Source organism: Sphaerodactylus townsendi, linkage group LG05 (genome assembly GCF_021028975.2).
Source record: "Sphaerodactylus townsendi isolate TG3544 linkage group LG05, MPM_Stown_v2.3, whole genome shotgun sequence".
NCBI lineage: Eukaryota > Metazoa > Chordata > Lepidosauria > Squamata > Sphaerodactylidae > Sphaerodactylus > Sphaerodactylus townsendi.
Window position 1 is genome coordinate 137,593,023 of NC_059429.1, and position 21,098 is coordinate 137,614,120.

At 52.2% G+C, this 21,098-nt stretch overlaps 1 protein-coding gene across 1 annotated transcript in view; it reads left to right on the plus strand.

Annotated features, from left to right (window-relative positions):
• The window catches only part of CTNNBL1 (catenin beta like 1), an 89,195-nt gene that overhangs the window by 41,114 nt on the left and 26,983 nt on the right, over positions 1–21,098 (plus strand). Inside the window, exon 11 of the mRNA XM_048497957.1 lies at positions 20,334–20,431. Within this exon, the coding sequence (XP_048353914.1) occupies positions 20,334–20,431 (98 nt within the window). The remainder of the gene's footprint in view (positions 1–20,333; positions 20,432–21,098) is intronic.

Sequence of the window (21,098 nt, forward strand, 5' to 3'; positions counted from 1 at the left end):
GAATCGGTGTGTTAGTGTATGTGGGGGTACAATCCTGCCCATGGAGAGTAGGGCATTGTGGAGGCTCTATTTCACTTGCACCCAAAGTCTGAAGTGCCACCGTCATCTTGTTTTCAAATGGATTTTTTCCAGGTTCTACTGGATTGTATCCATGCTGTTGAGCACCAGCTTGCGTTAATGGCTTTAAGAGGCTCTTCCGCCCTGCCTCTGGCATGCTGCTATCAGTATTGCAAGGGCAGGTGGTTTGGGTGGGCAGGTGACGCTCGCCTGGCACGGGCAGAATTGGGCGCCGTGTTCAGTGCTTCTGGCTCCGCCGTCGGCTCGGCCTGAGTTTTGGGTTGTGTCCTCCTGGAAGGCTCAGTTAGCGGCCGCTTCCATAAATGGCTAATTGGTTGCTGTGGAGTTCAGCCGAAGCTCGGCGCGCGTTTCCATATGGAAATCTGCCTGTGGCCATTCAAATTCGATTGTTTAAAATTCAGACCCTGACTTTTGGCTTTTTAAACTCTGAGCACACTTTTCAGGACTCCAGTTTGAGTTTTGACACGTTCTGGTGACTGTTTGCTTTGGTTTGGAAGGGGAGCAGCAGTGGTGTAGGAGGTTAAGAGCTCGTGTATCTAATCTGGAGGAACCGGGTTTGATTCTCCGCTCTGCCGCCTGAGCCGTGGAGGCTTATCTGGGGAATTCAGATTAGCCTGTGCACTCCAACACACACCAGCTGGGTGACCTTGGGCTATTCACAGCTTCTCGGAGCTCTCTCAGCCCCACCCACCTCACAGGGTGTTTGTGGTGAGGGGCGAAGGGCAAGGAGATTGTCAGGCCCTTTGAGTCTCCTGCAAGAGAGAAAGGGGGGATATAAATCCAAACTCCTCCTCCTCCTCCTCCTCCTCCTCCTCTTCTTCTTCTTCTTTTTCTTCTTCTTCTTCTTCTTCTTCTTCTTCTTCTTCTTCTTCTTCTTCTTCTTCTTCCACATTCAAATACCAAATTTCTGTTCTTTGAAATGTCAGGTGCCAGAAAGAAAAGGGCCTGTGATATTATGAGCTCCCTTTTTTTAACGTTCAGGTGCATTAATTCATTTGTATAGAGATTTGTATTGATAGAGATTGTGTTTAGCGTGGGAGAGAGCCAGCGGAGGGTAGTGGTTTAAAACGGTGAACTCTGATCTGGAGAACTAGGTTCAATTCCCCACTCCTACACATGAGTAGCGGGGCTCTTATCTTGTGAAATAGATTTGTTTCTTCCCTCCTGCACACAAACCCTGCTGGGTGACCTTGGCCTATACCTTTTTTCAACATAAACATTGCGCCAGATTTGGGAATTCAGCCGTCATTTCCTGAACTGTCCTTGTTCTCGATTGCTCTGCTCGGATCCTCGTTCCTTGGGGACAGAACTAGGTAGGGACCCGAACACAGAACTAGGGACCCAAAGGGAGCATTCTAGAACATAAGAACATAAGAACTAGCCTGCTGGATCAGACCAGAGTCCATCTAGTCCAGCACTCTGCTACTCGCAGTGGCCCACCAGGTGCCTTTGGGAGCTCACAGGCAGGAGGTGAAAGCAATGGCCTTCTGCTGCTGCTGCTGCTCCTGAGCACCTGGTCTGCTAGGGCATTTGCAATCACAGATCAAAGAGGATCAAGATTGGAAGCCATAGATCGACTTCTCCTCCATCAATCTGTCCAAGCCCTTTTTAAAGCTATCCAGGTGAGTGGCCATCACCACCTCCTGTGGCAGCATATTCCAAACACCAATCACACGTTGCGTGAAGAAGTGTTTCCTTTTATTAGTCCTAATTCTTCCCCCCAGCATTTTCAATGAATGCTCCCTGGTTCTAGTATTGCAGGAAATGGCGGATGAATTCTCAAGTCTGGTGTTCATCTTTATCCTGAAAAGGGTATGGTCCCAGTTTTCTCTGAACTCTCTCAGCCCCACCTGCTCTCACAAGGTATTTGTTGTGGGGAGAGGAAGGGAAAAGGAGTTTGTAAGCCCCCTTGACTCTCTTTACAGGAGAGAAACATGGAGATCTAAATCCAAGCTGCATGGGCCCAGCGTCCCAGCTGGCGGTCCAAATGGATGCTTTTTGGGGACCCTCGGTTAGGGGCTGTTCCCATCTGAGTCTCTGCTACGGGACAGTGAGCCCCTTCTGTGGCAGAGGATTCCACAGGGCGGGAAGTCCCTTATAATGATACTGCCAACCCCCTTCCCCGCAGCTTCGTCTGCTGCGGCCGTCCTGTTCTCATAAGAACATAAGAACAAGCCAGCTGGATCAGACCAAAGTCCATCTAGTCCAGCTCTCTGCTACTCGCAGTGGCCCACCAGGTGCCTTTGGGAGCTCACATGTAGGATGTGAACGCAATGGCCTTCTGCGGCTGTTGCTCCCGATCACCTGGTCTGTTAAGGCATTTGCAATCTCAGATCAAGGAGGATCAAGATTGGTAGCCATAAATCGACTTCTCCTCCATAAATCTGTCCAAGCCCCTTTTAAAAGCTATCCAGGTTAGTGGCCATCACCACCTCCTGTGGCAGCATATTCCAAACACCAATCACCACGTTAGCGTGAGAAGAAGTGTTTCCTTTTAGTTAGTCCTAATTCTTCCCCAGCATTTTCAATGAATGCCCCCTGGTTCTAAGTATTGTGAGAAAAGAGAGAAAAAGTTCTCTCCTGTCAACATTTTCTACCACCCCATGCATAATTTTGTAGACTTCAATCACTTATCCCCCCTCCAGCCGCCTCCTCTCCAAACTAAAGGAGGTCCCCAGCGCTGCCTATCCTCATAGGGAAGGTGCTCCAGTCATCATCCTTGTTACCCTTCTCTCCTTCTATCTCCTCAATATCCTTTTGAGATCACCCGGCGACCAGAACTGATTTCTGATCCCAGAGTAATCCATGTGCTTGGTCGCACCACTGCTTTATATAAGGGCATGACAATCTTTTACACAGTTTTATTATCGAATTCCTTTTCTAATGATCCCCAGCATAGAGTTTGCCTTTTTTCACAGCTGCCATGCATTGAGGTTGACATTCCCATGGAACTATCAACTAAGGCGCCTAAATCCCTTTCCTGGTCTGCCTGTGACTGATAGCGCACTGACCCCTGTAAGCGTGTATGTGAAGTTTGGATTTTTTGCTATGTGCATCATTTTACATTTTGCTTACATTGAACTGCATTTGCCATTTCTGAGCCCACTCACCTAATTTATCAAGGTCCGCTTGGAGCTCTTACGCCAATCGCTTTGTGGTTCTCACCACCCTACATAATTTGGTATCATCCTGCAAACTTGGCCACCACGCTACCCACCCTACTTCCAGGTCTCATTTATGAATAGGTTAAAGAGCACTGGTCCCAGCGGATCCTTGGGGGACACCACTCCCGACATCTCTCCATTGTGAGAACTTCCCATTTTACACCCACTCTTTTGTTTCCTGTTTCTCAACCAGTTTTTAATCCATGTAGGAGGACTTCCCCTCTTATTCCTTCATTGCTGAGTTTTCTCAACAGTCTCTGGTGAGGAACTTTGTCAAAAGCCTTTTGGAAATCCAAGTAGACAATGTCCGGTTCACCCCTGTCCACATGCCTGTTTACACCCTCAAAGAACTCTAGTAAGTTTTGTAAGAACCCCAGGATTTGCCTCTGCAAAAGCCATGCTGACTCTTTCTCAGCAGGTCTTGCTTTTCTACATGTTTTATAATTTTATCTTTAATGACAGATTCTACTAATTTACCAGGAACAGATGTCGAAACTGACTGCAGCCTATGTAATTTCGGGTCCCCCTAGATCCTTTCTTAAAGATTGGTGTGACATTGGCCATCTTCCAGTCTTCAGGGGATGGAGCCTGATTTCAGGGGTTAAGTTGCATATTAAAGAGTAGAGAAGATCAGCAATTTCATGCTTGAGCTCTTTAAGAACTCTTGGGTAGATACTGGCCAATCTGGGCCAGGGGATTTGAAGTAACATTTAGTTTATCAATGGCTGCCAGAACTTCTTCGCTTGTCTATCTCTATCTTAAGCTAGTTCCTCGGATTAAGCCTCCTAAGAAGCTTTAGGTTCAGGTGCAGGAATGTTCCTCACCTCCTCTTGGGTGAAAAGACAGATACAAAGAATTCATTCAGCTTCTCTGCAATCTCCCTGCCATCTTTTAGCACACCCTTTGTTCCTTTGTCATCTAACGGGCCTACCGCTTCCCTTGCTGGCTTCCTGCTTTTGATGTACTTGAAGAACTGTTTGTTGCTGGTCTTGATGTTCGCAGCCATGCGTTCCTCATAATCCTTTTTTGCCTCCCTTACAGCTAAAAAGGGGCTTGGACAGATTTATGGAGGAGAAGTCGATCTATGGCTACCAATCTTGATCCTCCTTGATCTGAGGTTGCAAATGCCTTAGCAGACCAGGTGCTCAGGAGCAACAGCGGCAGCAGAAGGCCATTGCTTTCACATCCTGCATGTGAGCTCCCAAAGGCACCTGGTGGGCCACTGCGAGTAGCAGAATGCTGGACTAGATGGACTCTGGTCTGATCCAGCAGGCTAGTTTTTATGTTCTTAAGGACTGTTGAAGCTTCTTTGATACTCCTCACAAGAAAGAAAGGTGGGGTAGAAAGCCAAACTCTTCCGGGGTGCAGTGTGGTTTCCGGGCTGTGTGGCCGTGTTCTAGAAGCATTCTCTCTCCATACAGCCCGGAAACCACACAGCACCCCAGTGATTCTGGCCACGAAAGCCTTCGACAATACACCAAACTCTTCTGTTCTTCTACCATGACTCACCGGCTTGACTCCACAGGAAGTCCCTCTTGGTGCGTCGGACATGTCAGTGGGAATTCTTTGTGGAGCACAACATGGGAAGAAACGTGGGTGTCCCCCCCCCCATCTAGCGCCCCTTGGGTCCGTGGTGTCCAGAAGTCCCCTCCGGAGCCACCGGCTGGTATCGCATGAAGCCCCCTGAGACTGAAAGAGGCGCTTGGGTTCCTCTCTGACTGGCAGGCGCTTCCCAGGGTCATCCCTTTCAACTGGACATGCCGGGGACTGAAGTTGGGACCTCCTGAAGGCCGGCTGATGTTCTGCCACTGAGCCCCTGCCCCTCCCCCATCCACTGTGGAGCAGCAGTGGCATAGGAGGTTAAGAGCTCGTGTATCTAATCTGGAGGAACCAGCTTTGATTCCCAGCTCTGCCGCCTGAGCTGTGGAGGCTTATCTGGGGGATTCAGATTAGCCTGGGCACTCCCACACACGCCAGCTGGGTGACCTTGGACTAGTCACAGCTTCTCGGAGCTCTCTCAGCCCCACCTACCTCACAGGGGGTTTGTTTTGAGGGGGGAAGGGCAAGGAGATTGTAAGCCCCTTTGAGTCTTTTGCAGGAGAGAAAGGGGGGATGTAAATCCAAACTCTTCTTCTTCTTCTTCTTCTTCTTCTTCTTCTTCACTGCGATGTTCAACAGTTTTATGTAGGTGCATGCTGGGGGGGAGAGCGAGAGAGAGGCGGAGTTTGCCTGGTGATCCTCTTGGCCACGAGCATGCAACTGCTGTGGATCTGGGCTGGGACCTGCCACGATCTTGCCCTTGGATTGAGGGTTGCCATCCGGCAATCGTTTGTGGATTCTTTTCCCATCCAGCACTCCAGCCTGCTAAGTTTCATAAGCTTTTATTTCAAGTGAAAATAACAAAATCTTAGCACAGTTCTCTTAGCAAAAAAAGTTCCTTTTTAATGTCATTGTCCTCTCTCCCAGGAGCCCCTGGTAGAGAGATGCTTCCTAGTCAAACCTCTCAGATGGGATCCTAAATCCTTTGTTTTCACCTTCCCTGGAAAACTCCACCCTGCCATGACGTAAATCTTAACTAACCTGGATAGCTTTAAAAAGGGCTTAGACAGATTTATGGAGGAGAAGTCGACCAGGTGCTCGGGAGCAGCAGCAGCAGAAGGCCTTTGCTTTCATCTCCTGCATGTGAGCTCCCAAAGGCACCTGGTGGGCCACTGCGAGTAGCAGAGAGCTGGACTAGATGGACTCTGGTCTGATCCAGCAGGCTAGTTCTTATGTTCTTATGTTCTTAACTTTTGAATTCTACTGGTCAAATTTGAATGGCCTTTCCTGGGATCAAAGCCCTTCACCACCCTTGTGTGATTTCCTTACTTCAGCAATAGAATCTCTCCATCACAGGACCGCCCCGCAATGGTCCGTCTTATTCCCTCGTGTCTTGTTTGTCCCTCCTTCCCGGCACCGTGCCTGTCCTTGTGGTGAACACGTTTGCCCTTCTTCCCCCCCCTCCCCCCATTTGTTGGCCTTGCCTCTTAACGCACTTGGCCTCGGCATGGTTTAACCAGTGACGTCGTACGTCTGCCCAGAGCCTTGGCAATTCCTTTCCGGCCGATCCAGCCTCAGGCCACAGGGAAAGCAGGCCGGCCAGCCCAGCTCCGCAGCCACATGTGGAAACGTCCCCTCGCGTCCCCCCATTAAACGCACCTTCGGATGAGGGTGGGAGGAGGAATCAAGAACTGCCGCAGGTGATGGCGAGCTAATGATCGAAATTAGCGCCGAGCCAGAAGTCTAATTCTGCCCAGCGCTGGGGCTGTTTGTTTTCGGATTAGTGGGCTTGTTGTAATCTTCTTGATGAAGGATTAGGATCCCCGTAGAAGTTGAGGCCCGGCAGGCGCTGAGGGAGGAGCACTTCTGCAGAGGACGACCGACCACCGGAGGCAACGGCTTTGCTGCGGCAGTTGATCCGGGCGGCTAAATAACATTTAGAGGAAGTGGGGGTGGGGGCCGGCCTTGCTGGGGAGCGGCAACGGTCAGAAAACAACCTGCTCTCTTGCAGAAAATTGGGAGGGGGCTTCCAAACACACCCTTCCACAGTGGCTGGCCCCCACACGAGCGTCCCTTCGGTCCCTGGTCCTCTGACGCTGTTGTCCAGAGTCTCTTTCTCTCCCCATGAGGCTGGAAACAAAGCCATGGGTGGCTCAGATCCTCCACAGCTGTCACGCGGTGGGGAGGGCCCCTCGTTCGATGGCGCCACATCTGCTCAGCGCCCAAAAATCCCAGGTTCAGTCCTCAGCAGCTCCAGCTAAAGATCAGGTGCCGTGAAAGGAAAAAAATCTGTAGCTTTCCTGATGCACCATTCAGCGTAAGGCAGTGTTCATACCCACCACAGAGAACTGCTAGAGCATCCTTTGCTCTCACTAGAGCATCCTCTGCTCTCACTGTGTAGGCAAACCTTTGGCACTCCAGATGTTATGGACTACAATTCCCATCAGCCCCTGCCAGCATGGCCAATTGGGGACTGATGGGAATTGTAGTCCATAATATCTGGAGTGCCAAAGGTTCGCCACCACGGCACTAGTGGTCATGGCAGACCCTGTTCTGTTTACACCTCTCCCCTGGCAAGCAAGGTCACCTGCCCGCCGGGGGCCAGAGAATCTCCAGTGCGGCAGTTTGGCAGCCTCTGAAGATGCCCGCCACAGATGCAGGCGAAACGTCCAGAGAAAATGCTGCTGAGACACAGCCATGCAGCCTGGTGGAAACCCCACAACACTCCGATGATCCTGACCGTGAAAACCTTCGACAATGCAGTTTAGCTCAGTTGCCCAGGCGTCTACCTGCGTGTGCTTCTCACTCTATTCTTCCCTGTTGTTCTTCATTTTCCTCTCTGCCTTCCCCTCACCCCTTCGTGCTTCCTTCCTTGTTCCCCTTTCAGGCATCGAAGAGGCTGGGCTGAGCATAAGCATAAGCATTTATTGTCGTTGTGCACGCACAACGAAATTTACAGCAGCATTCCTCGATGCACACAATTCCAGACTCATACCCCACCCTCACTTTCCCCTTCCTCCACCCATCCCTGCACAGCCCCAAACACATCAACACGAAGCCGCGGAGTTCAGCATCGCCACAGCTCTAGAGTAGAAGCTGTCTCTAAGCCTCTTTGTCCTAGTTTTGATAGACCTGTATCATCTGCCGGATGGTAACAGTTCAAAAAGAGAGTGTGCCGGATGAGACGGGTCTCTCAGAATATTTTGGGCTTTCTTTAGGCTTTGGGAATGATAGAGTTCTTCCAAGGAGGGGAGAGGGCAGCCGATAATCCTCTGTGCAGTAGTGATCACCCTTTGGAGCGCCTTCCTATCTGCCACTGTGCAACTGGAGAACCATACACAGATGCAGCAGGTTAAGACACTCTGTATAGCACAGCGGTAAAAGAACACCAGGAGTTTTCCATTCAGTTGCTGTTTCCTTAGAAGTCTCAGATAGGACAGTCTTTGCTGGGCCTTCTTAACCACCGCGGCAGTCTGTACTTTTGATGAGGTAGGGACGGCAGAGTTGGGGTCAGCCGGGCCATTCACGGTGGCTGCTACAGTTGGGGATGACATCGTGGGCACCTTGGATGGCACGATCCTTGGACCATTCGTAGGGTGCAGTGTGAATTCTGTATGGAACCACCAATGCCCCCCCCCCCATAATACGCCTGCTGTCGGTTGTATGTGCCAGCCCATACAAGGAGCAGCAGTGGCGTAGGAGGTTAAGAGCTCGTGTATCTAATCTGGAAGAACCGGGTTTGATTCCCAGCTCTGCCGCCTGAGCTGTGGAGGCTTATCTGGGGAATTCAGATTAGCCTGTACGCTCCCACACACACCAGCTGGGTGACCTTGGGCTAGTTAGAGCTTCTGGGAGCTCTCTCAGCCCCACCTACCTCACAGGGTGTTTGCTGTGAGGGGGGAAGGGAAAGGAGATTGTCAGCCCCTTTGAGTCTCCTACAGGAGAGAAAGGGGGGATATAAATCCAAACTCCTCCTCCTCTTCTTCTTCTTCTTCTTCTTCTCCTCCTCCTCCTTCTCCTTCTTCTCCTTCTCCTTCTCCTTCTCCTTCTCCTTCTCCTTCTTCTTCTTCTTCTATGTGACCTCTTGCACGTTCAGGTCCCGTTGGTTTTCCTGGGGGAGGGGGAGGGCTCTTTTTCTCTCTGTTCATCTCTTGCTGCACATCAGAGATTGGGAGGGTTTTATCGCCTGGTCACTGGTGGCTTAAGTGAGTCCCTGCAGCCGGACTCCCCTTGTGTCCCTCTGAGAGATGATGTCCAGAATCCAGGCTCCTTCCTATTTAACTCTCCCCGTGACCAGCTCAGCTGACGCTTCACCTGGAACGTGCGACTCTCCCCGGCCGGCGTTTTGTGCCTCTTGCTGGCAGCGTCGCAAGCTTAATGAATCAAGGTGTCAAGTAGCTTGAAGGAAATTAATTTTTAATTGCCTAAATACTTGGGGTTGAGCAATAAAAAGGGAAAGGAATCGGAAACACTCGAGCGGGAGGCCGAATGTGACCTGGTTGGGATTGGTGGGCCCAGGCAAGAGGAGAGGGGGGCGGGGGAATGCCCTGGATGCTGCTGTCGATTGGGAAGAGGAGCTCGGCTGCCCTGCCCCTCTTGTGGCTCGTGGCCGCAGTGTTGCATGTTGGGAAGGGATGGTGGCTCATTGAAGGAGCATCTTCTCAGCATGCAGACGGATCCAAGTTCAATCCCAGGCACCTCCAGTTGTAAAGATTAGGTGGGAGGTGATGGGAAAGACCTTTCTGTGCCTCAGAGCCAAGGCCACTCTGAGTAGACCGTGCTGACTTTGAGGGACCCTGAAGGCCTGAGTCAGTAGTGGAAGAAGAGGAGTTTGGATTGATACCCCCACCTTCAGAGGTGGGATCCAGCAGGTTCTCACAGGTTCCCAAGAGTAGGTTACTAATTGTTTGTGTGTGCCGAGAGGGGGTTACTAATGGGTGGTTTTGCCCCGTGATTTTTGCCTTAGTTGCGCCCCTCCTCTCAGCAGTAGCGCGCAGAACTTGAAGCAGTCTAGCAGGAGGTGCGCCTGCGTGCATTCGTTTCCCGCCCAAGGACCGGCACAGCGGCTGCATCCTTGCCACAGCCCCGCCCAGGAACGCCCTGCCACGGAATGCCCGGCCACACCCCCGTCGTGCCCCGCCCAGCCCCATTGGCGCCATGCCACAGTTTGAATCCCACCACCGTGGGAACCTGTTACTAAAATTTTTGGATCCCACCATTGCCCACCTTTCTCTCCTCTAAGGAGGCTCAAGGGAGCTGACAAACTCCTTCCCCTTCCTCCGCCCGCAGCAGACACCTGGTGAAGTCGGTGGGGCTGAGAGAGTTCAGAGAGAACTGTGACTGGCCCAAGGTCACCCGGCAGGCTTCACGTAGAGGAGCAGGCGAACAAATCCAGTTCACCAGATAAGAGTCCACCTGCGCTCAGTGTAGGACAGCTTTATGTGTCTGCGGGGGGGGGGCATGGGGGGGGCAGGGAGGAGTGTTGCTCTGAATAGGTCAAATAGCCCTTGCAGAGCTTTCCCTTCCCTTGGTGTTTCCTTCAGCAACCCTTACCTTTTTGGCTGTCGGGTGGGCCGCGGCTCTGTGGCAAAGCCCCTGTTTGTTGTGCAGAAGGTCTCAGGTTGAATGCCCCGCGTCTCCATCCAAGGACCAGGCCGCAGGTGACGGGAAAGACCTCACACCTGAGACCCTGGAGAGGTGCTACCAGCCGGAGCACGAAATACTGACCTCGATGGTCTGAGAGTCTGGTCAAGCCTGGGGCAGCTTCACGTGCTCGTGCGATCGTCGACCTGCATGGCTAGGGGTTGGGGCGGCTCTGTGCGGGTGCTTCCTGTGCACTGGGACTGGGTGCTTCTCTTCTTTTGCCTCGAGAGCTGGGACACGCCGGACCCTTGGCCGTGTCTGCAGAGCAGCCCCCTTTCCCCCTGTCCCGACATGATGTCCTTTGCAATTTTCAAATCTAAGAACATAAGAACAAGCCAGCTGGATCAGACCAAAGTCCATCTAGTCCAGCTCTCTGCTACTTGCAGTGGCCCACCAGGTGCCTTTGGGAGCTCACCTGCAGGAGGTGAAAGCAATGGCCTTCTGCTGCTGCTGCCCCCGAGCACCTGGACTGCTAAGGCATTTGCAGTCTCAGATCAAGGAGGATCAAGATGGGTAGCCATAGATCGACTTCTCCTCCATAAATCTGTCCAAGCCCCTTTTAAAGCTATCCAGGTGAGTGGCCATCACCACCTCCTGTGGCAGCATATTCCAAACACCAATCACACGTTGCGTGAAGAAGTGTTTCCTTTTATTAGTCCTAATTCTTCCCCCCAGCATTTTCAACGAATGCCCCCTGGTTCTAGTATTGTGAGAAAGAGAGAAATATTTCTCTGTGTCAACATTTTCTACCCCAGGCATAATTTTATAGACTTCAATCATATCCCCCCTCAGACGTCTCCTCTCTAAACTAAAGAGTCCCAAACGCTGCAGCCTCTCCTCATAAGGAAGGTGCTCCAATCCTTCAATCATCCTCGTTTCCCTTCTCTGCACTTTTTCTATCTCTTCGATATCCTTTTGGAGATGTGGCGACCAGAACTGAACACAGTACTCCAAGTGCGGTCGCACCACAGCTTTATATAAGGGCATGACAATCCTTGCAGTTTTATTATCAACTCCTTTCCTAATGATCCCCAGCATAGAGTTTGCCTTTTTCACAGCTGCCAGGCATTGAGTTGACATTCCCATGGAACTATCAACTAAGACGCCCAAATCCCTTTCCTGGGGCCCTGTGAGCCCCCCCCCCCCTTTCACTCTCCACTGGTGCCATTGAAGGGGCCATTTCTGAGCCCTTAGGTGACTGCCCCTTCTAGGCACCCTTGGATAGATTGCTCGCTCCACAGGTTCTTACTGAGAGGCCTCCTTAACTCTTGCCTGCTATTGTGGATCTCCTGTCCCAAAGGAGATCTGCCAATCTCTTATTCCCTTACTTTGAACCCATTACTCCTGGTCCTAGTCTCTGGAGCGGCAGAAAACACACTTGCTCCCTCTTCAAGATGACATCCCTTCAAATATTGAAACATGGCTATTGTGTCACCCCTTCACCTCCTTTTCTCCAGACTGAACATCCCCAGCTCCCTAAGTCTCTCTTCGTGGGGCACGGAATCCAGACCTAAACAAGTCTGTTACCGGTAGGACATTTTAGAGGACATTCCTTTGTAGGGTCATCATAAGTTGGAAGCAACTTGACGGCGCTCAACACATACCCGCGGGACTAATGGATCCATCAACTAACACATGACTTTTTGATGGATGAGGGTAGGTTTTTATTTTTTTTAAGTTATTTGTAGTCCACCTTTCTCACTGAGAGTCAAGGCAGATTACAGTACAGTCCACAGGGCATCCATTAATCAGTGCGAGGGGTCTGGGATTGCAGAAATCTGAGAACGGCTGAAATGAAGCATAAGCATTGAAAAGATCAGAAATGCAGAAATTACACAGTAGGAGCTTGCTTAGAGCAGCTCACGAGAACTGGCAGTATAGTATCGTCCTCGGGCCCCTCCCTTTCCCAGACCATCTTTTATTAATGGGACTGAGGCTGAAAACACACACACACACACACACCCCGCGTATATCTGGAGAGGTTTTGAAAGGTGCTGGCGGGTGTCTGATGTAATAGGGAAGGAATGAGCCCCGGCCGGCCTTTGTTGTCTCTTTGTTGTTTCTCTGTCGCCTTTTTCATGTCTCAAAAATAATTAACTTTTGTCCAAATGCAAATGCCTTGGAACTGGAGTGATTGGTTGCAAATTATGAGGGTTCTGTTGTTTCCTTGTGTGTGTGTGTGTGTGTGTGTGTGTGTGTGTGTGTAGTGATTGGTTGCGAATTATGAGGGTTCTGGTGTGTGTGTTTGTGTGTCTGTGTGTGTGTGTGTAAGGCTCTGTGCTGCCACCAACCTGTTTTGGTGTGCCGCAGTTTCTGTGCGGTGATCCCACCATTGTGAGTACAAACATCTGTGGGACGACAGGCGGGCATGGCCAGCTCATTGGGAGACCCGGGGCTTGGGAGAAACAGCTGCCCTGAGCCACTCACTGCCTCCAGAGACCCCTTGCATGGGACTGTCTGTCCCCAGGAGGCACCCCCCGCCCCAAATTCCGGTAGGCAAAGAGGACCCTCCGGACTCTGGAGTGAAGCAAAGATCTCATTCCTCTCTGACAATATAAGCATAAGCATTTTATTGTCCTTGTGCACGCACAACGAAATTCACAGCAGCATTCCTCGATGCACACAATTCCAGACTCATACCCCATCCTCCCTTTCCCCTTCCTCCACCCATCCCTACACAGCCCCAAACACATCACCACGAAGCCGTGGAGTTCAGCATAGCCACAGCTCTAGAGTAGAAGCTGTCTCTGAGCCTCTTTGTCCTAGTTTTGATAGACCTGTCTCGTCTGCCGAATGGTCACAGTTCAAAAAGAGAGTGTGCTGGATGAGACGGGTCTCTCGGAATATTTGGGGCTCTCTTTAGGCTTCGGGAATTATAGAGTTCTTGACAAATAACAAATGGGGAGGTGGGGGTCATGGATTGGCACGGAGGGCACAGGGCCCTGCTGAAGATCAAGGAGGCTGGTGCCAAGGTCTTCGCTGGCATTTCCTTCCGTGCCTTTTGCCCAAAGGCCTCCCTCCCTCCCTTGGGCTGTGCCCGTTCTCAGCGATCTGCTTGTCTGCCTTTGGAGGGACAGGTTTGTTTTTCTTGGAGGGACAGGTTTGTTTTTCTTCGAGCTGCCAGCCTCGTCTCCTAGAGCTTCCCCTCCACCCACCCCCCTTCCCCCCCCCCACTAGGCAGATCCTTGTAATGCAATGTGAAGTGGTGGGGGGGGGAGAAAATCACAACAAACACGGGGGTGGGGGTGGGGGGTGGATGGTGGGATTCGAGGGGACCCCCGCTGGCTCAGCCGCCAGAGCTCCAGCTCCGGCGTGGATTAATCTGTATTCGGGGCCGCCTCTGCCGGAGTCGAGATCAATCTAATTAGGGTGTTTTAAACACTGGCTGCGTCTCAAGGCTTCTCTGCCCGTTTGCCTGGCGACGCCGGGAGGGGGGTGCGGGGGTGCTGATAAAAACTGGTCTGCGCTGAACGCTGGATCCGGGCCGGAGGACGTGGGCACCTTGGCAGGCATGAGAAATCGGACCAGGGGGTCCATCGCATGCCAATTGGCCTCAGCCCTCCAAGATTTTAGGAGGAAGAAGGTCTTTTGCAGCAGCCGTGACCTGATCCTTTTAACTGGAGGCGCTGGGGGTTGAACATGGGACCTTTTGCATGCCAGCCAGAGACTCTGCCACTGAGCCACGTCCCCTCCCCGGCTGCCTTATGCCCTTGGTCTGTCGAAGGAAGCCAGTATTGCCTACTATATTGGCTCTGCAGGGTCTTAGGAGAAGAAAGGCTTTCTTCGTCACCTGCGGCCTGATTCTTTCTAACCAGCAATGAGAGGGGTCGAACCTAGCATGTTTTTGCATGCCAAGAAAATACCCTGACATGGAGCCACGGCTCCTCCCCAGAATTTGTGCTTCCGATGCCCGCGGGTAACCCCCATGCTCAGAATGGGTTGACCCAGTAAGGGGTGGAGACTCAAAGCAGCAAGAGGCTGCAGCAGACCTCATGTAGTTGGAGGAGACGAGGCTACCAGACTCGGACCTTGGTTGTATAAGCCCTTAACACCTTGTTAAGGGTTTTTTGTGGTTGTCATGGGTGAGAGTTCTCCTGGAAACCTTCATCATGTTGAATCCTGTTCACCAAGCCCTTGATGACCTTCAGGAGCCAACCCACTTGCAAAGAAGAATTGGCAGTATCAGTAGACTGTAACTAGAAGGACTTGAAAATGCAACCTGAGCAGGACCTTGAAGTGTGATGTTAAATGTTGATGTTATGTGTTAAGAAAGTAAACCATTTGTTTTTAAAAATTGTTGTTGCAAACTCATTCCAAGTTCTGCCCCACAGAACCCACAGAGAGAGGTTACACGCGCACGGAGCTTTGCTCTGCCGTTCTCGGGGCCTCCCCTTCTAGCTGCTTCCAACTGGGTTTCTCTCAACCCTCGACCTAGAGGAGCGTGTCGGTCTGTCAGATGCAACCGGGCTGGAGTTTAGCTCTCCTTTGGGCAGGGGCTTTTGAAGTGGGGGAGGTGTCTGTTGCGCGCCTTGATGCGGCTGCGTGGGGACTTTTCTCGGCAAAACTGCCTCTGCTCCTTTGCCGAGCCTGCGGTGCCGCCCGAGGCCCGCCGGCAGCCAGTGGAAAGCTCAGACTGACAGAGCCCAACCAGGGAGCGATCAAAGGCAGCCGGCTGCAGGAGGTGCGAAGTGATGGGGGGAGACGGGGAAACGTGGGCAGGGCCGGTTGTTATTTTTAAACTGAGGATGGTTTTTCTGATGGGAAAATTGGGGCATTTTTGGGGAAAGCACTGAAGATGGATTCCTCCCCCCAACCCCCATCCCTGTTTTTTGACTCAGGGAAATGCTTTTGCTAAGATTTTCTCTTGCCAAACATACAGCATGAAACATTTTACAGAAAATTCTGTAGACACGTTTTCACCCAGGTGCTTATTTTATTGTCTGAATCGGGGATGTCCAACTCTGGCGCTTCGGATGTTCATGGACTACAATTCCCATCAGCCCCTGCTGGCATGGCCATGCCAGCAGGGGCTGGTGGGAATTGTAGTCCATGAACATCCGAAGCGCCAGAGTTGGACACCCCTGCTCTAAATGTTCAAAGCATCACCTGTGATTAACACATGCCGATGACAGTCAATCATAACAGGGTTGTGTCTTTGGCGTTGTGAACTTTCACTTGATACCCAGCTACGCTGCGATTGGGGCTGTCTAAACGACACACTTCCCCCCCCCCCTTTACTGCAATATTTATTTGCTGTCATTTCCCCTGCTTCTCAGATAGCCGACGCTGAGATCTCTGTGCTACAGCGCGGCAGTTTGCAGTTCTGTGCACACTGACAGTTTTGTTTGTAGAACACTAAAGGCGTTTCATATCTTCGAATGCTGTAAATACGTCAATTAGTACAATTCGATATGCCGATTAAGTTAATAAGTGATGCGTTTTATGTTGTCAAAGCAGGAGAATAAGTTTAGGATGGATAAGAAATTAGCAGCCGAGTCCGGATGGGGAGGGGGCCGAATGGGCCGAGGGAGCAGCGGAGCTCACGCCGACATGTTTGCCCCCTGGCATGAGGGGCACTTATTGCGGTGGGGAGAGCTGGTACGCCTCTGGGTAGGCACAGCCCCGTGGTGCCCAGACCCAGAAGTGCCCAGGGCCCAAACGCTGTGCAGGTGGCCGGTAGCACATTGGGGCAGGAGGGAGGGGCCGGGGGGGGGGTTGTTCCAGGGGGTAGAGTCGACTCCAGTCAGCTTCAACTAGGCTTCCAGCCTAGGTGGCCACAACCTACAATACAATACAACAACCTTTATTAGGCATATTAAAATAGGCTCCAGAGCGTTACAGACATTTCTGAAGTACAAATCAAAAGTACATTCAAAACACAGACAGATAAACTGTATCTAGCATTGGACGTTACTTAGAAAGTTCTGTCACTTGTAAAATAAATTTTGCTACTTTTCCCAAGAGGCCTCTGTATTATTTAACAAAAGCTCCACAACAGAGTTGTCAGAGTCTCCTTCAGGTTTGTCTAAGACCAGCCCAGGAGAGAAATTCCTAATACCCACATATCTCAGACAGTCAAGTATAATGTGAGCAAGAGTCTCCACTTGGTTTTTACAGTGTGGACAGACCCGATCCTGGAGAGGGATAGATAGGTAGCAACCCTTTGTAATGGCCGATGGAAAAGCATTGCATCTGGCCCTTGTAATAATCCATCGCTGTTGGGGTTCAGTTAATAGTTCAAGATATTTGGCTATGTGCCCCTGTTCTGGTACTATTCCAAAAGAAAGGGGTGAGCATGATTTATTTGCTTGCCCCAACAAGATACGGTATTCCTGTTCTAGAAGTATGCTTTTTAAGGTTTGCAGAATCTCTCTGGGTGACAGCATACAGAGATCTTCAATTATTAAACCTAGAGAGTAGATTTTTGATTTAAGAAATTGATACCATTCGGAGGCAAATAGGTCTGGGCGCACAATATATGTTAAACTGTGCTCATCAGAGTTGGCCACAACCTGTTTCCCCAGTGGGGCGATTTGGGTGGCAAGAGGGGTTTTTTTAATTTCCGTCCTCTGTGCACCACCCGAAGCCCCGGCCATGATGAAGCCCCCACCCCACCCCGGCTGCCAAATCTAGATTGTGCTACAAGTATCCACGTATTGCAGGTCTTTCCAAAAACTCATTTTTTTTGCTCTTGGGGTGATGTTTTTCTCTGTGGCATCAGCATTCCTGGAAACATTGCACCTCTGCGTGATGAGCTCCCAGGCTCCTGCGATGCACCCCTCGCCCAATCAGCAGCTGGATCCGGCAACTGGGGCAGGTGTGTTTGGCTCGCAGAGCGTTTGGCTCACGAGGGGGTGTCGTCGGCCCCCAGAGACTCAACGATCTGGCACCAAAAGGGCGTTTCTCCTGCTTTGGCTTTTGCTAAGGAAATGTCTGGAGGACTTTGCAGAGGCTTCTCCGTTCCTCTCCCTGCTGCCACGACCAGAAGTGGAAGTGGAAGTGGTGTTTGGCTGGGAGGGGACCTTGGGGGGGGGGGGGGCTGTGGCCACGGAGTCCCACTTGAGTGTTTTGCTGATGTGTGTTTTGGGCCATTGGTGAATATATTTCAGAAGGCAGGCTTTGCGGCGACCGGCACAGGCTCCCTGTTGTTGTTGTTGTTGTTTGTCTCCCATTTTTCCAGCGGTGAAACTTGAGCCTGCCCGCGCCGCCATCCATCTCTGTCTCTCCAGCCGGCAGAGAGAACACCCCCGGGACCGCCGTTATTTGCAAACAGTCCTGCCGGGGCTCAGAGTTTTTCACACTCCTCTTGCTAAAGCAGAGGCCACGGATTTGATGTAGTGCGCGCCTCCTCCGTGGCTGCCACCTCCCTCCCTCCGACTGCCGTGTCGGGGCGGGCTGGGCGCGCCGCCTCCTCCGCCATCCCTCAACGCTCATCTGGCCCGTCGTCGTCAGAATGATGGAACAGCCGGCTCGGGGAGGGGGCACCTGATAAACCTGTTATCTCCTCTCCTCTCCCGCCCGGCACTTCTCCCCGTCTCCTTGGGGTGTGACAAATCGACACCTCTCCAAGCTGAAATCTGTTGCGGAGGGAGCCACATTTATTAGCGGCTAATGAAACCTCCGCTCCGAGCCGCTTGCCCTTTGTTTGCGCTCTGCGGCCAGGTGCGGCGGCGGCGCCTGAGGCCCGTGACAGGACCGGGGCTTGTCCATCCCTTGGGAGCGGTCCAGGTGCTCTCGCAGAGCCTTAAGAAAAACAGGGCCCATCCGTTGATGGAAGCCCCCCTCTCCCCCATTGCAAGCAGGGTAAACGTCGCTTGTGCTGGGTGGAATTGATCTCTGTGTTTCAGGGGCCCAGGCTGAGGCGGAGCCGAGGAGGACGTGGAGGCTCATTTGTCTTTTGGCACCTGTGTGGGCAGGAATCCCTCTCCTCTGGATTCTGCGTTTGCCTCTCTGAAATGAAGCGAATCCTGGCTTCTCCTCTCCTCCTTGGAGGCAACAGGGGCACATTTTACACACACACACACACACACACACACACACTCATCAGCCATAAATACCAGGAATATCACATAGGCCAGTGGTGGCGAACCTATGGCACAGGTGCCAGAGGTGGCACTCAGAGCCCTCTCTGTGGGCACGTGCAAACAGAGTTGCCCCCACACACATCTAGGCTGGCCTGGGCCGCTGGGCTCAATTATTAGCATCAAGACCTAGTTTTGGGGAAGCAGTGTAGGTAACCCTGTTAAGCGCTGTTAAACCCCACTGATTTTCATACAAAGAACTAAAAGCGCGATCAGCTTTGCCTAGGAGTAAACTCGGTTGCTGGCAGCGGGGCTTGCTTCTGAGTAAACTCCCTCCCTGAATTCGTGATTCACCCATTGGAAGAGTTGCAGTTGCTTCAAAGCAAAGCCACCGACTACCACCAAGCTTACTCCTGAGTAACGCGCACCTCGGAGCCAACCGTTTTTTCTAAACTAAAACCTCAGTAATCAGGTTAAATGTATTGCAAAGTGTTGGCACTTTGCGATAAATAAGTGGGTTTTGGGTTGCAATTTGGGCACTCGGTCTCGAAAAGGTTCACCATCACTGACATAGGCAGTGGAAGAAACTGGGGTCGCATTTGCTGTGAAGCCCCCGGAAGCGAAGGCGTGCCTGAAATACAGATTGCGGCCGTGTCTGCGTTGGGGAGAGGAAGCTGCCCCAGATGCCCTGGCCAAGGGCGCAGGGCCTAGAAAAGCCGGGCCTCTGATCCGGCCCGCATCCCGGCCAAAATTCAGGGCATGCCAAAGGTCCCATCTGTGCTGTTCCCGTGTCCTCCATTGTTACCCTCGCAACAACCACCCTGTGAGGTTGGTCAGGCCGAGCGTTCGTGACTGGCCCAAGGTCATCTCGCAAGCTTCCATGGCGGAGTGGGGCTTCAGGTGTGGGTCTCCTAAATCATAGCCCAGTTCTCCTACCACTGGGCCATATTGTCCCTCTCGGTTCATGGGGGAACCCTTTAGATCAGGGGTCCGCAACCTGCGGCTCCAGATGTTCGTGGACTACAATTCCCATCAGCCCCTGCCGGCATGGCCAATTGACTGGTGGGGTTTGTAGTCCATGAACATCTGGAGAGCCGCAGGTTGCAGACCCCTGGTTTAGATGTATGCATTGAGGGAATCAGCCACCCCCCCAGCCCGGGTTGCCTGCTTTGATTGGCAGCTGTTGGCCTCTCCCAGTTTTGTGGCCATGATCCGGTAACTGGCACATCTTGCATCTGGGGCGGGGGCTCCAGCACTGAACCACGAAGCACCAAGAGCCGGCTTATGCTGAGTTCGGCCAGTGATCTTACAGGGCCGCTATGATCTGCTCAGCGTTGTGAGAGCCAGCCTGGGTTAGTGGTCCCAAGATCTCTCCAGGATCTGGGGCAGCCAAGTTCTGAATCCCTGCCGTGCCGTGACAGTTTGCTGGGGGACCTGGGGACAGTCGCACGCTCTCATCCTAACCTACCTCGCAGGGTTGTCGTGAGGATGAAATGGAGGAAAGAAGTTTGTCAGCGAATGTGGGTTCCCATTGGGGAGAAAGGAGGGGTTTAAATGCAGGAAATAAACACTCCGGTTAGATGACACTTGGGGGTCCCTTCCAGCTCTGTGTTTCCACGTGAGCCCAGCCAGGCCGGATTGCAGGACCCGTGCCTTCCGGAGCGGAATCGAGTTCGAGTGCTGCTTTTTCTCCTGTGAGCTCCTCTCCGGTCCTAGATGCTGCCCCTCCCTTGGCAACTTCGAGGTCACTCAGACTGTGGGGCCAGCAGGAATCAGGGTTGTGAGCATCCCCCCCCCCCTTGAGTGTGAGGCAGTCCAGCAGGGATGGAAACACTGTGAAGAAAATAAGCCCTCTCTCTGTCCCTCCCTCTTGTCTATCCATCTCCAGAGCACGTCTGCTCCATCCTGGCTTCGCTCCTGAGGAACCTGCGGGGACAGCAGAGGACCCGCCTGCTCAACAAGTTTACGGAGAACGACAGCGAGAAGGTGAGAAGAAGGGCGGGGCACTCTTGGGACTGGAACCTGGGGCAAAGGGAAGACCTGGGGCAGGAACCCGTGGCTGGACCAGTGTGGTGTAGCAGGGGTGTCCAACTCTGCCGCATTTTGTGAGGCAGGTGGGGCTGGGAGAGTTCTGAGAGAACTGTGACTAGCCCAGGGCCATCCAGCAGGAATGTCAGAGTGCGGAAACACGCCTGGCTCACCAGATAAGCCTCTGCCACTCAGGTGGAAGGGGTGGGGAATCAAACCCGGTTCTCCAGATTAGAATCCACCGGCTCTGAACCACTGCACCACACACTCACCTTCCTCTCCCCTTCCCCTTTCTCAGGTGGGGCTGAGAGAGTTCGGAGAGAACTGTGACTCGCCCAGGGTCACCCAGCAGGAATGTCAGAGGCTCATTCCACACATGCAGAATAATGCACTTTCAAACTGCTTTCAGTGCTCTTTGAAGCAGTGCGGAATGGCAAAATCCACTTTCAAACAGTTGTGAAAGTGGTTTGAAAACGCATTATTTTGCCTGTGCGGAAGGGGCCAGAGTGCGGAAACACGTCTGGTTCACCAGATAAGCCTCTGCCACTCAGGTGGAGGGGTGGGGAATCAAACCCGGTTCTCCAGATTAGAACCCACCTGCCCTTAACCTGTACTGCTTTGGACC